The following is a 17,455-nucleotide window of genomic DNA, read 5'->3' on the forward strand; positions in this document are numbered from 1 at the left end:
TGACCAGCACATGGAAATGTTATAAATTAGAATCAAATTTATAATATTTCCTGACTTGTGAAAAAATTAAAACAATGTGTAATCACTTAAATAATAATTGTTTAACTAAAAAAAAATTTTCTAGCGACACATTCCCTTTAAGGAACCCGAAACTGTATGTCTTCAGGATTTCCCATAGAGAAAAAAACATACTTAGTTTTGATCTAGTAAAACTAGTCAAATCACCTGTGCAATATGAAAGTCTTAGCACCAACCGGACAACTCCTGTCCATATGCCCTTTCAGGTCATATGGGCGTCTTAGAGGGGGTCGCCTGCTCAGCACCCCTGTCTGAGCCAGAGCACAGAGAAGCTAACCAGCATCAGCTCTTTGCTCTGGCAGACTCTGCCATCCAGGTATTACATGGACGGGCATTTATTTGAATAATGCAAAGTCAGCAATTTACTAGTGACTACGGGATCCGGACCAAGGGGATATTTTACAGTCTAGAGTAAAAGTCCTATTACATGGCCCAATATGTGCCGATCAACGATACCGTTGGTTGATTGGCACGCAGTTGCTCCTTTCACAAGATGCTATGATCATAATGTATGGGGATGAGCAATCGTTACTACGATTGTTCATCCCCATACATTTCCAACATGTCGGCAGCACATTTCTCCTTTACACAGGGAGATGTGCAGCCGACATAGATAATATTTTGTGCTGTATAAACGAGCAGATCAGTGGATGAACGAGCAAGCATTTCCCTATTTACACAATCATATGAACGCTCGTTTGCCTGATCATTGGTCCGTGTAAAAGGAAATATAGAGATATATGGAGAATGAATGAAATATAGAGATATATGGAGAATGAATGAAATATAGAGATATATGGAGAATGAATGAAATATAGAGATATATGGAGATTTATTTATTTATTTAATAGATATGCTGTATTATAATCAATGTGGACCACTTTTTAGTGCTTGTAGGTGTGAAATGTTGATATAATCAAATGATGCAATTTGTATTGTGTAGCTGCAGTGATTGTTTTCTCTGTATGCTGATGATATTACATCATCCGCTAGAAAGAGTCCCATGCCAAAAAGACCATCTGCCGCTAAACTAGAATCAACTTCTTTTAATATATGTAGATATGTTTAAAAGACAATGTCCCCTTCTTTGTTTACATCAACTATAAGTCAGCAAATATTACATCTAACATGTTTATTTTTGTTCATTTTAGAGTATGCAATATAGAAAATAATATTTAGCTACTAGAAGACTAGCTGCTGCTGTTGACAGATCTTATTTGCTTCTTGCGCTCATACCCAAGACAATCCAATTCATAGATGACTATCCAAACATCCAATTAGTCATCAGGGCTACAGACATTACTAGCATGTTAATAAATCAGGCAGCCCATTAACAGCATAACATAATTGTACACCTAAAGTACTAAATAGGGTATGAAATAAGAGAAACAGATCAGTTAGCCGCAGCTTGTTGATGATTTTTTTATATAATGTTGTTTTTTGAGGAAATATTTTTCTGTATTTCAAAGAAAACTGAAGGAACGTATATACAAAGCAGGGTTTATAAAAAGGTGTGAAAAAGTTGTAATCTGCTTGGGAAAACATTACCATAACTCTTTATTATCATAATACAAGTAATAGAGAAATGTTTTACAAATAAAAAGCAAATAGATAAGGGTGATGCTTCCTTCCACTCTTGTCTGCATGTGTACAAAGCCAGGTAAAGCAAACATAAAACAAAGTTCTGCAAAACGTGACATTAATACAAATGAAAGCATACACATTTGAATCTGTTGTGAGAAAAACTTTGTGAACCCTTTACTATTCTCCGCATTTCTGTAAGAATATCTATTAAAATCTGCTGTAATATTTATGCAATTTCTACATTGTATCAATGGTAACTCCAGTCAAAATTCTTTATTGTTTGGAAGACTCATTTAGATGAGCAGTGGCCTAAATATGTTTGAGCTCAGCTTAGCAACATAGGCCTCTGAACATGGGTGACAAATCCAGATCTCTATGCTCTAAAGATTTCCATTCCAGCACCAGGGAGTGAACAAGTGGGCCACTACTGGAGGTTCTATCCAGCAAATTGAGGGTTACTAAATTGGTCACTGCTAGGAGCCCTTATAATTAGCTGATACTAACACAGAGAATACAGAATAAATGCATTTTGCAGAGTTACCGAAGCACTTCAGGGTGCTAATTATAATCTATGTACATCAGTGGTTCTCCAAGGCCAAGTGCTGTACTGGATTCATATCTCCGCTTTAGCTAAAAGAGAGAAGTTACCTCTGTGTTGGCTTAAAATGTCCCAATAGGGCATGAGCGACCCTTTTAAAAATCAAGGTTATTGACAAAAAATGTATGAGATCCTCTAAGATAATGACCTCTTGAAAAGATGCAGCATTTGTCAAATCAACTCACATGTAGGTTTTAACACACAGCAAAATTCTTTTCAAGCCCTATAGATCCCATCATAGTATGGATTCCGGAAATTCATGCTAAAAAGGTTAATAGTGCACACTCCATTTGTCATAGTTAAATGCACATTAACTTTTCAAACAACTTATGCTCATCTAATAGTATACCTGTTTTAGATCAACTTTGTAGCAGGATGAGAGTGAGAAAGATACACACAGACATGCTGCAGCTTCCTGGTAAGTGTTACTGTAGTGCTAGATTCTCAGCTACACTGCTCAGTACTGCTGTATAATGTACCCCATGGTTCTGCAGCTTCTATATATATGATAGATCGAAAGAGAAGAGCTGGATTTTCCTCTACTATATGTGCTGCGTATACAAGACATGATAGCAGCTAGGTTCCACCCACTATCTCAGAGAAAATTGAGAATTAGCAGAGGGGGAAAACTGCTAAATAATGCAGAATACAAGTGTTATAATGGACAGAAATAGTGTTATTCCTCATGTACACACATATGACAGCCTATTCTGTAAAGTCACCTAAGAAGTTTGGTACGCTTTAAAAGAACAATATATGTAGAAGTTCAGTCAAATGCCAGTTATTGTAGTCCTAACACAGTCTTCGGACCTCTGTAGACGATGGAGTTGTAGAAGTATATGTCCTTCCTAAATTTAGTAACCATAAATGGGGGCATTAGTATTGAAGAGTACTTTCACTTTTTCATTCTTTTTTTAATTGTTTTGTGGCAATAATATTATTTCACTAATATAATGTAATCTCAGAGAATGGTTTTTCAACTAAAGCACTATTTGATGTACGCTATTTCCTTACTCTATATATTTACCAATGGAAAAATCCAAAGCAGAGAGGGGTAGGTGAGGGAATTTCTCTACACTGTTGCCCTGAAAGCTTTTCTTTGGGAATGGTTTCTCTGCTTTGTTCTGACGGGATCTAATCCCATTCTTGGCACAAAATATACGGCTTCCAGATGGAGCCATGTAATAGTCATCTAAATTTTTTTTGTAGCGGTGTTCTCTAGTTCTTTGCGCATCATAAGAACATAGTTACCAGACGGACCCCTTAAAATTACAGCATATATTTGATACTTTGATGAAGCTACAGGCGTGGTTGCAATTGTAGCAGGATGGTTCAGGTGAAGCCCTCTGACTTTTTTGGAGCACTTTATACTTGGAAACCCCATTATGTAAACCACTGCTTTTGGCAGAGAATACATTGACAGAAGGGTCATATTGTGTATAGCTAGCACTTGCTACATTGGAGATGACCCATCACACTGTGGGGTATTTACTGTGTACATTTACCCCCTTTATCTTGTTGATGCGTTTTATAGATGCCCTAATTTAAAGGGGTATTTCTGCTGACAAATTCTCTTGGAGTATTCTGGGACCAGGGAGTTGTAAGAATATTTCTAAGACCTTTTAAGGCACAAACCCTCACGAAGCCAAATCCTGATAATTACCCTTTGCTTCAGTACCGTTTCAGTTGGCAGAGACTCATGAACACACAGTACCTTCCCTGCTTTGTAAGTTTCGCAGGTAACCCAACCCTTCCCTCTTAACAGCAGTTGCATCATTCCACAGTTCTGTTAGGTGTAGGTTTTGCGCATTTTATTATTTTATTGGCACGGAGCTGTGAGCCAGCAGGTGTCTAAGACTGAGGCATAGACGTCGTATGGCATCCTACTAGTAGACTGCACTATAAACCATAAAGGTTGGGGAGGGGGGGGGACTTGGCTTTTGTCCCAGTTGGAGATCTTCATTTTGACATATGGAGAATGTTTGCTGTTTGGGCTTAACAGGATGTGATTTTCTTTCTTTCAAACAGTCTGCTAACTTGGCAGAGAAATACGGAGCAAGCAGCAAGTGTGTGAGTTCTATACAGAATGTTGGGGCTTAATTGTCAGAGTATGAAAATATCAAAAGACACATTTTCTTGTAGCTTTCTGCATGTTTTACACCTGCAGCAGGTTGGTTCTGGAACATATTCAAACTCTAGAAGCCCTACATCTGACAGAACCCCAGATTTTTTTTCAGACTCTTCTTCGTCACTATGATTCATTACTTTACGTCTTACAGTTGCACATCTTAAGTATTGACTTAACATAAACCATAATTCACCAATATTTGTAATAATTATTCAAGCTTGATTATGGAACGCAATAGGGTAAGGAAAAAATAATATAAATATTCTGCTATATGACTAGTGAATATTAAAGTGGACCTGTCATCAGACTATACTGCCCTATGTAAGAGCAGCATGGTATAGGTACAGCTCTCCTAGAAGCCCAAAACAGCGCAAAAAATGATTGTGCCGTTTGGCTAATAGGAGCGATCAAATAATACATCGAACAAATAGTTATGAGTCGGTTGTGTTCCTGAGGAGAGCACTCCCCCTTCCCCTCTCGGAGATGATTGACGGCTGGTTTATTTGCTTTTTCAGCCTATCAATCACTATGAGTCCGGAGTAGTCTTTGATCGATCCTCCTAGCCAATTGGCATAAAATGTTGTGCCGTTTTGGCTAATAGGAGAGCAGACCTGTTTCCATACTGTGTTGCCCTTATATAGGGAAGCATACGCTGATGACAGATCTGCTTTAAAGGTTATAGTGTTAGAGGGGTTTTATGAGATTAGAAAAACATGGGTTCTGCTACCTTCTAGAAATAGCACCACTTGTCCATAGACTGTGGAATGGAGTGGAGCAGAGCTACAATAACAGACATCGCCTATGGACAAGAGTAGCGTAGTTTCAGAAATCAAATATGTAAGGGAATTTCACAAAGGGCAATTCGCTAATATTAAGCTATTAAAGGTATCCCTCCCTTTATAATCAGGAGCAAAAATAAAATATTCAACCTTTGGGTGCAGTGCGCTCACAGATTACATTAATTTAATATTGGAATAAGTCTAATAATAAAATTATACTAAGTACCTGTCAAAGGTGCAATTCCAGGATACATGTTTTAAAGGGGTTGTTCAGTCATAAGAAATTGATGGCCTATCAGGATAGGCTATCAACATCTGATCGGTGGGACATTGATATTGATCATCAATTTCTTATGACTGGACAACCCCTTTAAAAGAGGCTCTAAACACTTAAACTGATACTGTGTTCTATTTGGTGCAGGGCCTGAGGGGGTGGGGCATGACACAGGAATACTCTCTATAGTTTCTTTGAATTCTTGTGCCATGCACCTCCCGTCAGGCACTACCGTAGGCATGACACAGTGTATCGGTTTTGCCAGGAGTGTTCCTTTAAGTTTGCAGCTTTCCTGTGTTTGAGTAAAAAAAAAAATTTTCAACAATCTTTTTTTTTTTTTTTTACCAGTTTTTGTTCTAGTTCTATTAATACACATAATAAAAGACCACAAAATAAAAGTGGCTTTGAAATATCCAACTATATGGTTATAAACAGATGTACATTACAAATACAGCTAAGCAAAGTATTGTCAACTACAAACTGCCTGCAACCCTTAGATGTCTAATTGGGTTATGATTACTGACTGTCATAAAATTAGATGTTTCTGCAGTCTAAACCCATAGCAGAGATAGTATTTAAAAGGTATGCCCAACTTTGCAACCAATATATTGTATTACTCCAATGCATCTAACAAATGGATGTTAGAGAGTAGTAGGGGACAGATGTAAGGAAGTATAATCGCAGGATCAGACTACACACTGTTTGTTTGTAGTCTGTAGCCATGGCGACACATAGACCTGCGTAAAAGCTGTAGACAAAACAGTAGGAGATTTTTAATCAAAACTTTTTCTAAAGTTGCCTTATTTTAATTTTAGAAACATTAGAGCAATAAAAAAGACTTTTAATGTTTCAACAGTATTAAAGAACCAATGTGATTGGTAAAATTCTTCAAAGTACTATTCATTATGTATTTTAAAAATGGCATAGCAATACAAAAACCAAAAGATTTTGGGGAGTGAAGACATTTGAATGCCTAGAACTGTTTACTTAATGAAATAGTTATTAGGTACAAACTGTAAAGAGAAATAATTACAGCCGCCTAGAACATTGCTGTTTGTAGAAATGTCACAGGCACCAAACTAAAAGCGGGTGACGCTTTAACCCCTATTTCATACCTGCTCAACTAGTTCTGAAGTACATTAGAAAATGAGGCGCCACTATTATTAATTAAACCTGTGTTTCCTTGTCTGTCAGTTACAGCAATTGACCATGTGCATTTTGTCCTTCTGTTTTCATGGATTTTTTCCATTTCCAATGCCCCCCTATATAAAAAAAAATATTTCAATGAAACAAAAATTTACCTTTAAACTAATCTTTTTTAAATTTTTTATAAATAATAACTTATTAAAAGCACCATGAAACAACATATCAACTTTAGAGAGGTACATGACAAAACAATCATCGAAGGTTCGGCAAAGTACTGCATTGGCATTTATGAACAAAGACATTATAGACAGACTATGACAAACACACACGAAGACCAAATCAAAATATAAAAGTAAAGGCGATGGGAAAAAAAGTAGCGGGGTAAATGAAGGGTTATTAGCTAGGGATAGTTGCATTACTGTTTTGATGTCAGGAGGGGGGGGTAAAGTTGGCATATAACCACTACGAGATTCTTTAAACAAGAGCCAGGGTCGCCATAGTCTCAGAAATTCCTCCATACACTACACCTTTGTAAACGTGGTCCTCCTCTTAGATTTAGATGGAGGACTGGTAGACTTACAATTTCTAGGCACAATATACATGCTGAGAAAGTGGAGGAGGCCCCTCTTCTGCGAGGAAAGCGATCTACGAAGCAACCTCTGGTTTATATTTAGTTTGATGACTTTTGTATGTCCAGCAGAATATCAAGTCTCCATTTTCAATTTCACATCCAACATCCAAGAAATACAGCAGTCAACGCATCCCCAACTCCATGTTCCCACCGGGGTGGCCAACTCAAGTCCCAGCTGACAGTGATGAGAATAGTGCATTAGATGAGTTTGGGCCACCGGGTGTAAACATGTTGCTGGGTAAGCGGTGCTGGGCATAGAATGCCAGTAACTTTTGCTTTTTAATTGCTTGTTATTAACTGCTGTTTATAAAATAATAAAAGTTGTGGCGTACCGGGTGGTTACTGCATTAGGCCCTGCTGTTTGCTTATAACACTGTCTCTTTCTTATCGCCAGGCTCCAGTGACTTTTCTTCAACATAATCAGGACAAGTTGATTGAGGACTATAAAAAGCTGGAAGAAGAGATCCAGACCCTACATATTTATTACAGGTATCGATTAACCAATGTCGCTCTCTATTCAGTTATATGCAAACATACAATTCATGCTTGTTCATGAAATAATAGGATGTTTAAAGAGTAACTAAACTTTTATCAAACTTTTGATATATCATAGAGACACTTTAACAGTTTGGATCAGTGGGGGCCCGGGTGCTGAGACCCCCACCGTTGCTGAAACGAAGGTGAAGAAGCGCCCACCTGAGCGCATTTCACCTTCGGCTGTGATCAGCGCTCCCTGTCAGACTGAAGACGAATTACATACACATTCTATGAGCGCCGTCTTCAGTCTGACGGGGAGCGCTGATCACAGCCAGAGGTGGAGAGCGCTCAGCTGAGTACTTCTGCACATTCGTTTCTGCAACAAAGTACCCGCACCCCCACCGATCCAAACTTTTGATATATCAAAAGTTTGTTGAAAGTGTAATCACTCTTTAACTAAAATATGCAGTATGATAGGTGGCCAAAGACATGAAGAACATTCTGACCAATATGTATTAGACAAGGTCATGACTTTTGATACAGAACCTACTACCAAAAATAGATACACAAAAACGGAGTGCACTCTTACAGTCTCCAGGCTAATATTCCACAACGAGTGACTGTCTAATATAAATAGTGATGTCACTAGCATCTTCAAAGCATAACCAATAGTAAGCAGGATCCCTGCCTTCCTCGTGTGGGTCATGCTTTCACATTGCAAACAAAAGGCTGTCAAAATAGCCGTCCACCCACTGTTGAGTTCCTCACTCTGTCACATTTGTGTCTCTTATAATAGCACTAGATCTCTACATTCCTGTTATTTTTGCTGAAGTGTTCAGATTTGGAGCCGTCTTATTTCTTCTAATCGGTCATGGCTGTTTCTGGGAGTTTAGGGTTTGCACAAGTCCATGGCAAAATATTCAACTTGAGCGTGGGGTTTTGACTTTCTGAGTTCTACCGTTGCGCAGGAAATATTCGCCTTTTTTTTTTTAGACAAAAATTTGGCATAGCATGTATGTCTGCTTGAACCCGTCCATTTCACGACATAAGTGACAATTTAAAAGCCCACATCCTTCAAATAAACATAAAAACATTTGTACTTTTTATTACTACATTTATTGTACAAATAATTGTTGAATTATTTATATATAATTAAAGCGGTTCTCTAGTTTTAACAACCATTACTTAACTAAAAGGTCAATTATTATCTCTAGGTGAAGTGGCTCTCAAGCGTTTATTATAATTAAAGTATTTTTTTTATTTTTTTTTATGTTGATAAAGTTTAAATAGGTTCTACAACTTTCTAATACACTTTGTGTTTCAATTCCTCACTATTTTTAGATATCTGTTTGCTTTCAGTGAATGAGAACACTGTTGTTTACTCTTTGCTGAGAAGTAAATACAATTCTATCCAGTCTAGACAATGCTCTATGAGCAAAACTGCCAGCACTCCAGACTCGTACATTGTAGCAAACCACCAGATTTCTGCAGCTGGTGCTGTATTTAGTTCATAGAGGATTGTCTACACTGCATACAGTTGTCTCCACTTCTCAGCTGATAGCAGGACAGGGTATGTATGGGTTTTTAGCCTCTGAATGTAAACAAGAATGTTATCATTCACTGACGGCAAGCAAAGATCTTGACAATGTCGAGGAATAAAAACATAAAGTTTATTAGAAAGTTTTAGAACTTATATCATTAAGCATTATTAACATAAAACTAGACCCCTTGAAAAAGGCAATATTTGACTGCAAGGGAGTTAGTTTGTCTTGTGGTGCCTTTTAGGGTATGTTCACACGCAGTGACCAAAAACGTCTGAAAATACGGAGCTGTTTTCAGGGGAATACAGCTCCTGATTTTCAGGCGTTTTTGTAGCAACTCGCGTTTTTCGCTGCATATTTTACGGACGTTATTGGAAAATCCAAAAACATCCCAAGAAGTGACATGCACTTCTTTTTCGCGGGCGTCTTTTTTACGTGCCGTATTTTGACAGCGACGCGTAAAATTACACCTCGTGGGAAAAGAACACCGTAAAACCCATTGAAAGCTATGGGCAGATGTTTGTAGGCGTAATGGAGCCGTTTTTTCAGGCGTAAAACGCCCGAATTACGTCTGAAACCACTGCGTGTGAACATACCCTTATAGTGACTGCACCTAATATACAAATGGTCATGCAACTTTTTATAAATTTGGCTTATGACCAACTAAACGTGCAACATCTTCAAAAAACGCAAAAAAGTGTCAGGCCAAGAACAGTTTTCATAAATGACCAGAAGTGTCGCACCTCTTTGGACCTCAATGTAATCTTACATAAATCACAGAAAACATTATGAATAATAAAACTTAGGATGATGAGGAAGTTGTACAAATATAGCAGGGTATGATTAGGCGTAAAGATTACAAGGTATTGGGGTTTCCATGTTTCATTGATGCAATGACCACTACATCTCCCTCAATGCGCCTGCGACGACTGCTCAGACTTCATGTAAACTAAAAGAGCGAAAAGAATGGTATTCAAAAAAATGAGGACGGGCGTTCATCCAAATTTAGAGAGCACTGCATGTGGCAGATGGGTCACATAGAGTTCAGTTAGCTGCACCTATGGTAAGAATCAGGCAGGACTTCTCTCTTTTTTTATTACTCATTTTACTGTGAACGGGTATATATATCTCCCTTTCTATATAACTGTAACCGGACATTCTGGTTTATCCTGTTAGTGGATTTATACCTATCACCAGGTGCAGTTCCACTTTCATGGCATACAGTTAGTGTTGCGGTGGATTCTTTATATAGTGTTAATATTACATTGTGACTATTTTGATACAAATGTTTTTATACAAAGCTTTTATGTATCCTGACAATACACGGAGGTAGAGAGGAGCCAAGGTCAGGATCTGCAGCTTACAAGGTGAGTCAGTCCAGGTTTTACCCAGTCCTGCACCCTCTGGTCCAGATTGGGAGATATGCAAGAATAGAGGATGGATCAATTTTAGGATTTCGGCAGAAAACTTAGGCTAGGATTCACACCTGTCAGATTTCCATATTGCAAATTCGACACACCTCAAGTTTCTGTTGCAGATCATGCATGAATGTATTTTCTGCTGCGGGCGTGCTGTGGGCGTGCTGCGGGTGTGCTGCGGGCGTGCTGTGGGCGTGCTGCGGGTGTGCTGCATGTCCGCCAAGGATTAGGCCCGATGTCATTCAATGGGGTTAATCTACTGATTTTCTGTGGAAATCAGAAGCATTCTACTGATTACCACTCGCTGATGTTTTCCGCGTTGCGGAAAAAAATCTGCAGGGAAGTTTTCCGCAGTGTGTAAGCGGTGTTGTAGAATCCCCATTCACATGCATGGTACAGGGATTGTCGTTGGATCAGACGCGGATTTCGGTATGGAATCTATATTAAAATTCGTGTCAAATCTCTATTCTTTGTCTGGATGTCATGGAAAAAAACATCAGTTTTTTTTTTTAATTATTATTATTTTAATAACAGATGTTTTTTTAAAAACGTTTTCATATCGTACAGACATACATAATTTAATCTTATCTCACTGCTCTGTCACCAGGCGTCCTTATTTGATCCCAAATATACCTGGTGTGTTTTCCTTGCCGTGTCCTGCTACCTGGACTTACTTCATAGGAACACCTCATCCAGCAAAGTTACATTCCTTGGTTTGTGCAATTTGCATAGACGGTTAATGAAGAGTTAAAACGCTCTCTTGCAGGCCTAGAGATAAGAGGCGGCTTGTAATCAGTTGGTGTGAGCGGGTTCCAGCCAGAATGTCACTACGTGGAGAAAGCGTCACCGTTCCACCTGCTTCCTGCTATAACATAACCGGAACACAGTCAGATGAACTTTCTTACAGCAGGCACAGCCTCTTATTATAAAACCTCTGGTGGCCTTGATTTTAATGGTGGATTCAAAATGAATACTTGACAGTTGAAGACCTAAGTTATAAGGTCTAGAAAGCTATGAACCATCTAGTACTCTCATCATCCATTGCTGACCATTATATTCATGTCACAGTCAGTTCTACAGTGTGAGGCCCCAGCAAACAGCACCACAGGTCTCCGTTTAGTGGATCCCTGTCATGTGGGATATTGGGGTTAATAGTCTAATAGTTCCGTTTTTAGCACTTGGGCCTTGGGTTCAAATTCAACCAAAGACACCTTTATGGAGTTTGTATCTTCTCGCCGTGTTTGCTTGGATTTCCTCCGAGTGTCCTCCCACTCATACTAATAGTTTTATTTTTTTTCCTAAGAAATTGGACCTAGTGGGTGTTTAAAGTAGATCTGTCACCTCAATATGCTGCCCTAGGTAAGGGCAGGATAATACAGCGACATGTCTATTCTGCTATTAGTCAAAATGACACAAAAAAAAATATTGTGCCAATTGGCGAATAGAAGCGATCAAAGAATACACTGGACTCATAGTTAGGAGTTATTTTTAGGGTATGTGCACACACACTAATTAGGTCCGTAATTGACGGACGTATTTCGGCCGCAAGTACCGGACCGAACACAGTGCAGGGAGCCGGGCTCCTAGCATCATACTTATGTACGATGCTAGGAGTCCCTGCCTCGCTGCAGGACAACTGTCCCGTAGTGTAATCATGTTTTCATTACGGGACAGTTGTCCTGCAGCGAGGCAGGGACTCCTAGCATCGTACATCACTATGATGCTAGGAGCCCGGATCCTTGCACTGTGTTCGGTCCGGGACTTGCGGCCGAAATACGTCCGTCAATTACGGACGTAATTAGTGTGTGTGCACATACCCTTAAGGAGAGCATCCCCCCCCCCCCCCCCGGGGGTAGCGCTCTTCTCATGAACAGAACAGACTGATTCCTATAAGTCTGGTGTATTATTTGATGGATTCCGATTCACTAAACGGCACAATATTTTTTTTTGCTTTTTCGGCTAATAGAACAGACCTATGCCTGGAATAAGCTGTCCTTACCTAACACAGCATGTTGAAGTGACTGATCCGTTTCAAGAATGGGATATTAGATTGTAAGTCCCAGTGGGGAAAGGAATTGATGTTAGTGATAACAATCTCTGTACAGCACTGCAGAATATGTCGGCTCTATAGAAGCAACAAGAAATAAAATAAACGGCAGTCACTACCTTTTTTTTATTTTTTTTCTATTGAGTCTATTTCTATTATGTTTCGATTTGTGCGTTGTGACTTTGCTATACACCTTGTCACCAGTGTGGAAGGTACATGTGGACAGATTAAGCTTCGGCATAGCTACCGTATCATATGTCACTGGTTAGATATGGCAGACAGACGTGGAAAGCTGCGACAGTTGGTGGATTTGCAGTTGGGATCTTTTAGTAACAGGCACACAAGGAGAGAGGAAAGATAAAGCTGTTTTTAAAAAAAAGTTCTGTAGCGTATCTGTGTGATAACAGGTAAAACACCTTTACTGCCATTAAATATTTACCAAGACTTGGCTGTAGGGCGGGTGCTGCGCTGCGCTGAGTGTGGAGCCATTGATAAGCTATCAGAGAGGGCTAGAGTTAATGAGTAACCTTACAGGGCGCACATTCCTTTTAAGTCTCTCCTCTCCCCTGAAAATGACCTGAAATAGGTCTGCTGGTAATACATATCTCTCCTCATTTCACAAGAGTGGCCAGAGAGGAGTGCTAGCTGCAAGGCGACTGTGGTCATTCACTTGTGATGTAATCACAAGAGTGACCTAGAAAATTCAATGAGTGACTTGAAAGATAATTTTCAATGAGGACGGGGCGACAGATATCTAAAATGTCATGTAGATGGAAAAAAAATATCACCACCATACATCATAATAGAACCAGCTGGAAAAACTGTACTATCCCTTTAAATCTATACATTAAGAGCTCGCTTCGTGAGCACCCATAGATTGCAGTAATGTAACAAGCATTGCTTATAGCCGATAATGCGTTCTTTATAAAGAGAAATATATATGTATATATATATATATATATTCTTATTCAAATAAAATAGCAGATAAGAAAAATACATAGAAACACCTGTTGTGAAAATTCAGTGGGACACCTATTATGTTGACCAATCTAATATTCATGTTTATTCAGATTTAATGACAAATCATCCCATTTATAGTGGTGCTTTGAGATTAAAAAAACAGGCTGACCTTCCAGTAATAGCGCTACTCTTATCCATAGGCTGAGAAATCTCGAATTGCTGCTTAGCACTATTCATTTAAGGCTTCGTTCACATCTGCGTCGGGACTCCGTTAAAGGGTTCCGTCAGAGCTTTCCGTCAGGGGAACCCATGAACAGGATCCAAACGGAAACCATAGGTTTTCGTTTCCATCACCATTGATTTTAATGGTGACGGATCAGGTGCAAATGGTTTTCGTTTGTCACCGTTGTTAAAGGATTCCGTTGTTTTGACGGAATCAATACTGTAGTCGACTGCGCTATTCATTCAAAACGGCGGAACCCTTGCACAATGGAGGCAAATGGAAACCATTGGCACCGGATCCATCACCATTGAAGCAATGGTGATGCAAACGGAAACCTATGGTTTACATTTGTTTCAGTTTGGATTCCGTTCATGGATTCCCCTGACGGAAAGCCCCGACGGAACCCAACGCAGATGTGAATGAATCCTTAATGGGACTGCAACACCAGACACAGCCTATGGACAAGAGTGGTTCTGTTTGTGGTAGAAATAGTAAAAATACCCTTTTTTTTTGTCTCGCGACCGCTTTATGGACTATTATAATATTATAATGGTCTGGGTTTAGTAGTTGTGTATCGGATAGACTGAGGGTTCATTCAAACGAGTGTAATACTCGTCCGTGTGCTGTCCATTGAAATATCGGACAGCACACGGACCCATTCATTTCAATGGGGCTATTCTGACATACGTAAGTTTTCATGCCGTGACTGTCTGTTGCGTGAAAGTCACTGCATATCCTATAACTCAGAGTGACCTAACTTTTAATGAGGATAAGAAACCATATGGAGAATGAGCAGAGTTAGACTCAAGCAATGTGTGCCAAATAGGAGGGATAGTATTGTAAAAAGTCAAAAAGAGCAGGAGATGGTTGAGCAAGGCAGACGGGATATAAAAGAGGTGGGGTTCACGTACGCTTTTGTGTCTCGCTCTCGTCAGACGCTTGGACTTTGATACCCAGTAAAGTGTTTACATTTAATTAGACAGAACACGGTGTGACAGACCATCAATACTCACTCTGGGATTGATTTCCATTCCATCTGCCGGAGAGTAAAGAGATGTGACAATGTGTAGCCCTGGACAAAACACTGTCAGGAAGTGGTATTATTGGTTGTGTATATACAGTTGCTGCAACTTTACAAATACATTGAATTGATCTGGAGTTATTGTCTGCATTGTAGTCTAGAGCTGCATTCAAAATTCGCCAGGCTTCAAACCTAAAATTTACCAGCATTCCTTGCTGGCTCAGTGTCTGCACAAATCTTGATCTGGGGATTTACATGCTAGGAAGTGTAGTCCATCCTTCAACCATTGTACTGTAATCTGGTGAAGGAAAAACTCACACAGCATTATAAGAATCTCAGCTAGGCCGCTAGGGGTGTGTCTGACGACAAATTTGTCAACTATTTCCAATAACTACCAGCAGACTTGTGAATGTAGCTCTGGACTGTAAGGCTGGATTCACACGAGCATGTTCGGTCCGTAAAGGACGGAACGTATTTCGGCCGCAAGTCCCGGACCGAACACACTACAGGGAGCCGGGCTCCTAGCATCATAGTTATGTACGACGCTAGGAGTCCCTGCCTCTCTGTGGAACTACTGTCCCGTACTGAAAATATGATTACAGTATGGGACAGTTGTCCTGCAGCGAGGCAGGGACTGCTAGCGTCGTACATAACTATGATGCTAGGAGCCCGGCTCCCTGCAGTGTGTTCGGTCCGGGACTTGCGGCCGAAATGCGTTCCGTCCTTTACGGACCGAACATGCTCGTGTGAATCCAGCCTAATACAGACTGTAACTCAGGATCGGTATAACATGAGTAATGTAGTTACAATGTTGCTCCATTTTTTTATGTCGATTATACAGTATCTATATATAAACTGTAAATGATGATCAATGGTGAACATACCCTTGAAGTATAGTCTAAATATTTGGAACTGTTCCGTAAATAAGCAGGTAACATTCTGATAACGGACAGGGTGCCTGGAGAGTACAAAAAATGAGAAATTAAATGAGAAAAGCAGTGCTGTAGTATAAAGCAGGAAATCATATTAAATTATGTGGTTGCAGTGGCTGCCATTGTTATATTGGCACTATGGCTGATATATGGACATCTTAGGAACAGTCAAATAGTCAATAAGGCCGATATTATATGGATATTATGGCGAGAATAAATAACCATAGGTGGCAATATTATATGGACTCTGGCTTTAATTATACAGGCACTCAGGCTGGCATTATTATATGGGCATTATTATTCAGGACACTGAATGTTGGCACTACATGGCACTGTTTACTTTGACACGGTATGGTAGTTTTAGGCTCTATATTGCTCTATTATTCAGTGACTGCAAAAACTGATAGAATGTCGAAACTCTGTATGCCATTATTATTGAGGCACTGTATAGGATTATTATTCTAAACATTGCAAAACAATATTGTTCACTCTACAGCCGTTATGTAGACACTATATGGGACTATTTTTTTTAGGAGCTGCATGGCACTATTATTTACGGATTGTCTGGGACTATTATGTGGGCATCTTATGTAGCTATTATTTAGGAACTGAATGTAAATTTGTTCTTGAATGTCAGAAATATGTGTGTTGTGGATGCATCAATGACTTGGGCACAGTATGGCACTATAACTTGTGCACAGACATCCTAAAATGAATTGACTTCACGTTACTGCATTATGGAAATGTGATTGAAATGAGAATACACTAAAGTTAAAGCAGATGTTATTTACAGATAGGATATATATATCCAAAAGATATTTAGCAATCTGATTCGTGAAAGTTGCTTAGAGTAAGGCTGGGTTCACACGACCATGTTACGTCCGTAATGTACGGAACGTATTTCGGCCGGAAGACCCGGACCGAACACAGTGCAGGGAGCCGGGCTCCTAGCATCATAGTGATGTACGATGCTGGGAGTCCCTGCCTCGCTGCAGGACAACTGTCCCGTACTGTAATCATGATTACAGTACGGGACAGTAGTTCCACGCAGAGGCAGGGACTCCTAGCGTCGTACATCACTATGATGCTAGGAGCCCGGCTCCCTGCACTGTGTTCGGTCCGGGTCTTCCGGCCGAAATACGTTCCGTACATTACGGACGTAACATGGTCGTGTGAACCCAGCCTAAAGATGAAGGTGTTTGCACTTCGCTTTTTCTTGGGCTTATTATACAAGTCTACAAATGTTTCCTCTACAACACCAAGGACAAAGTTACTGTCATAAACGTCAAAAGTCAAAAGTACTATAGCTGGTTTTTAGGAAAGGAATCCATATATTTCAGCCTATAGAAGTGTGATATTACTATTTTATTATTGCATTGGGCATGTTCTTTGCATAGGTTTAGCTGTGTTCTTTTACTTTGCTGTATTTAAACCAATTGTACATAAGCGGTTGATAAGTAATAAGCATTTGCCACAGAAGAATAAGCTTTCATTGCTTACTAGTACATTAGGCAATAGTATTATATTAGCCACTCCTAAATATAGTATGGTCGAAGGAACGATTGTAATAATAGTGGTGAAATCAAATCCCATTGCAACTTTTCTACAGCTGCTGTTT

General features: G+C 39.5%; 1 protein-coding gene across 2 annotated transcripts in view; it reads left to right on the top strand.

The window, feature by feature from the left end:
* Window positions 1-17,455, top strand: part of MIPOL1 (mirror-image polydactyly 1) — a 302,694-nt gene that overhangs the window by 242,674 nt on the left and 42,565 nt on the right. For both annotated transcript variants that reach the window (XM_075844430.1, XM_075844431.1), the window contains one exon: window positions 7,613-7,707. In XM_075844430.1, the coding sequence (XP_075700545.1) occupies window positions 7,613-7,707 (95 nt within the window). The remainder of the gene's footprint in view (window positions 1-7,612; window positions 7,708-17,455) is intronic.

The sequence above is a fragment of the Rhinoderma darwinii genome, chromosome 12, assembly GCF_050947455.1.
Source record: "Rhinoderma darwinii isolate aRhiDar2 chromosome 12, aRhiDar2.hap1, whole genome shotgun sequence".
Lineage (NCBI taxonomy): Eukaryota > Metazoa > Chordata > Amphibia > Anura > Rhinodermatidae > Rhinoderma > Rhinoderma darwinii.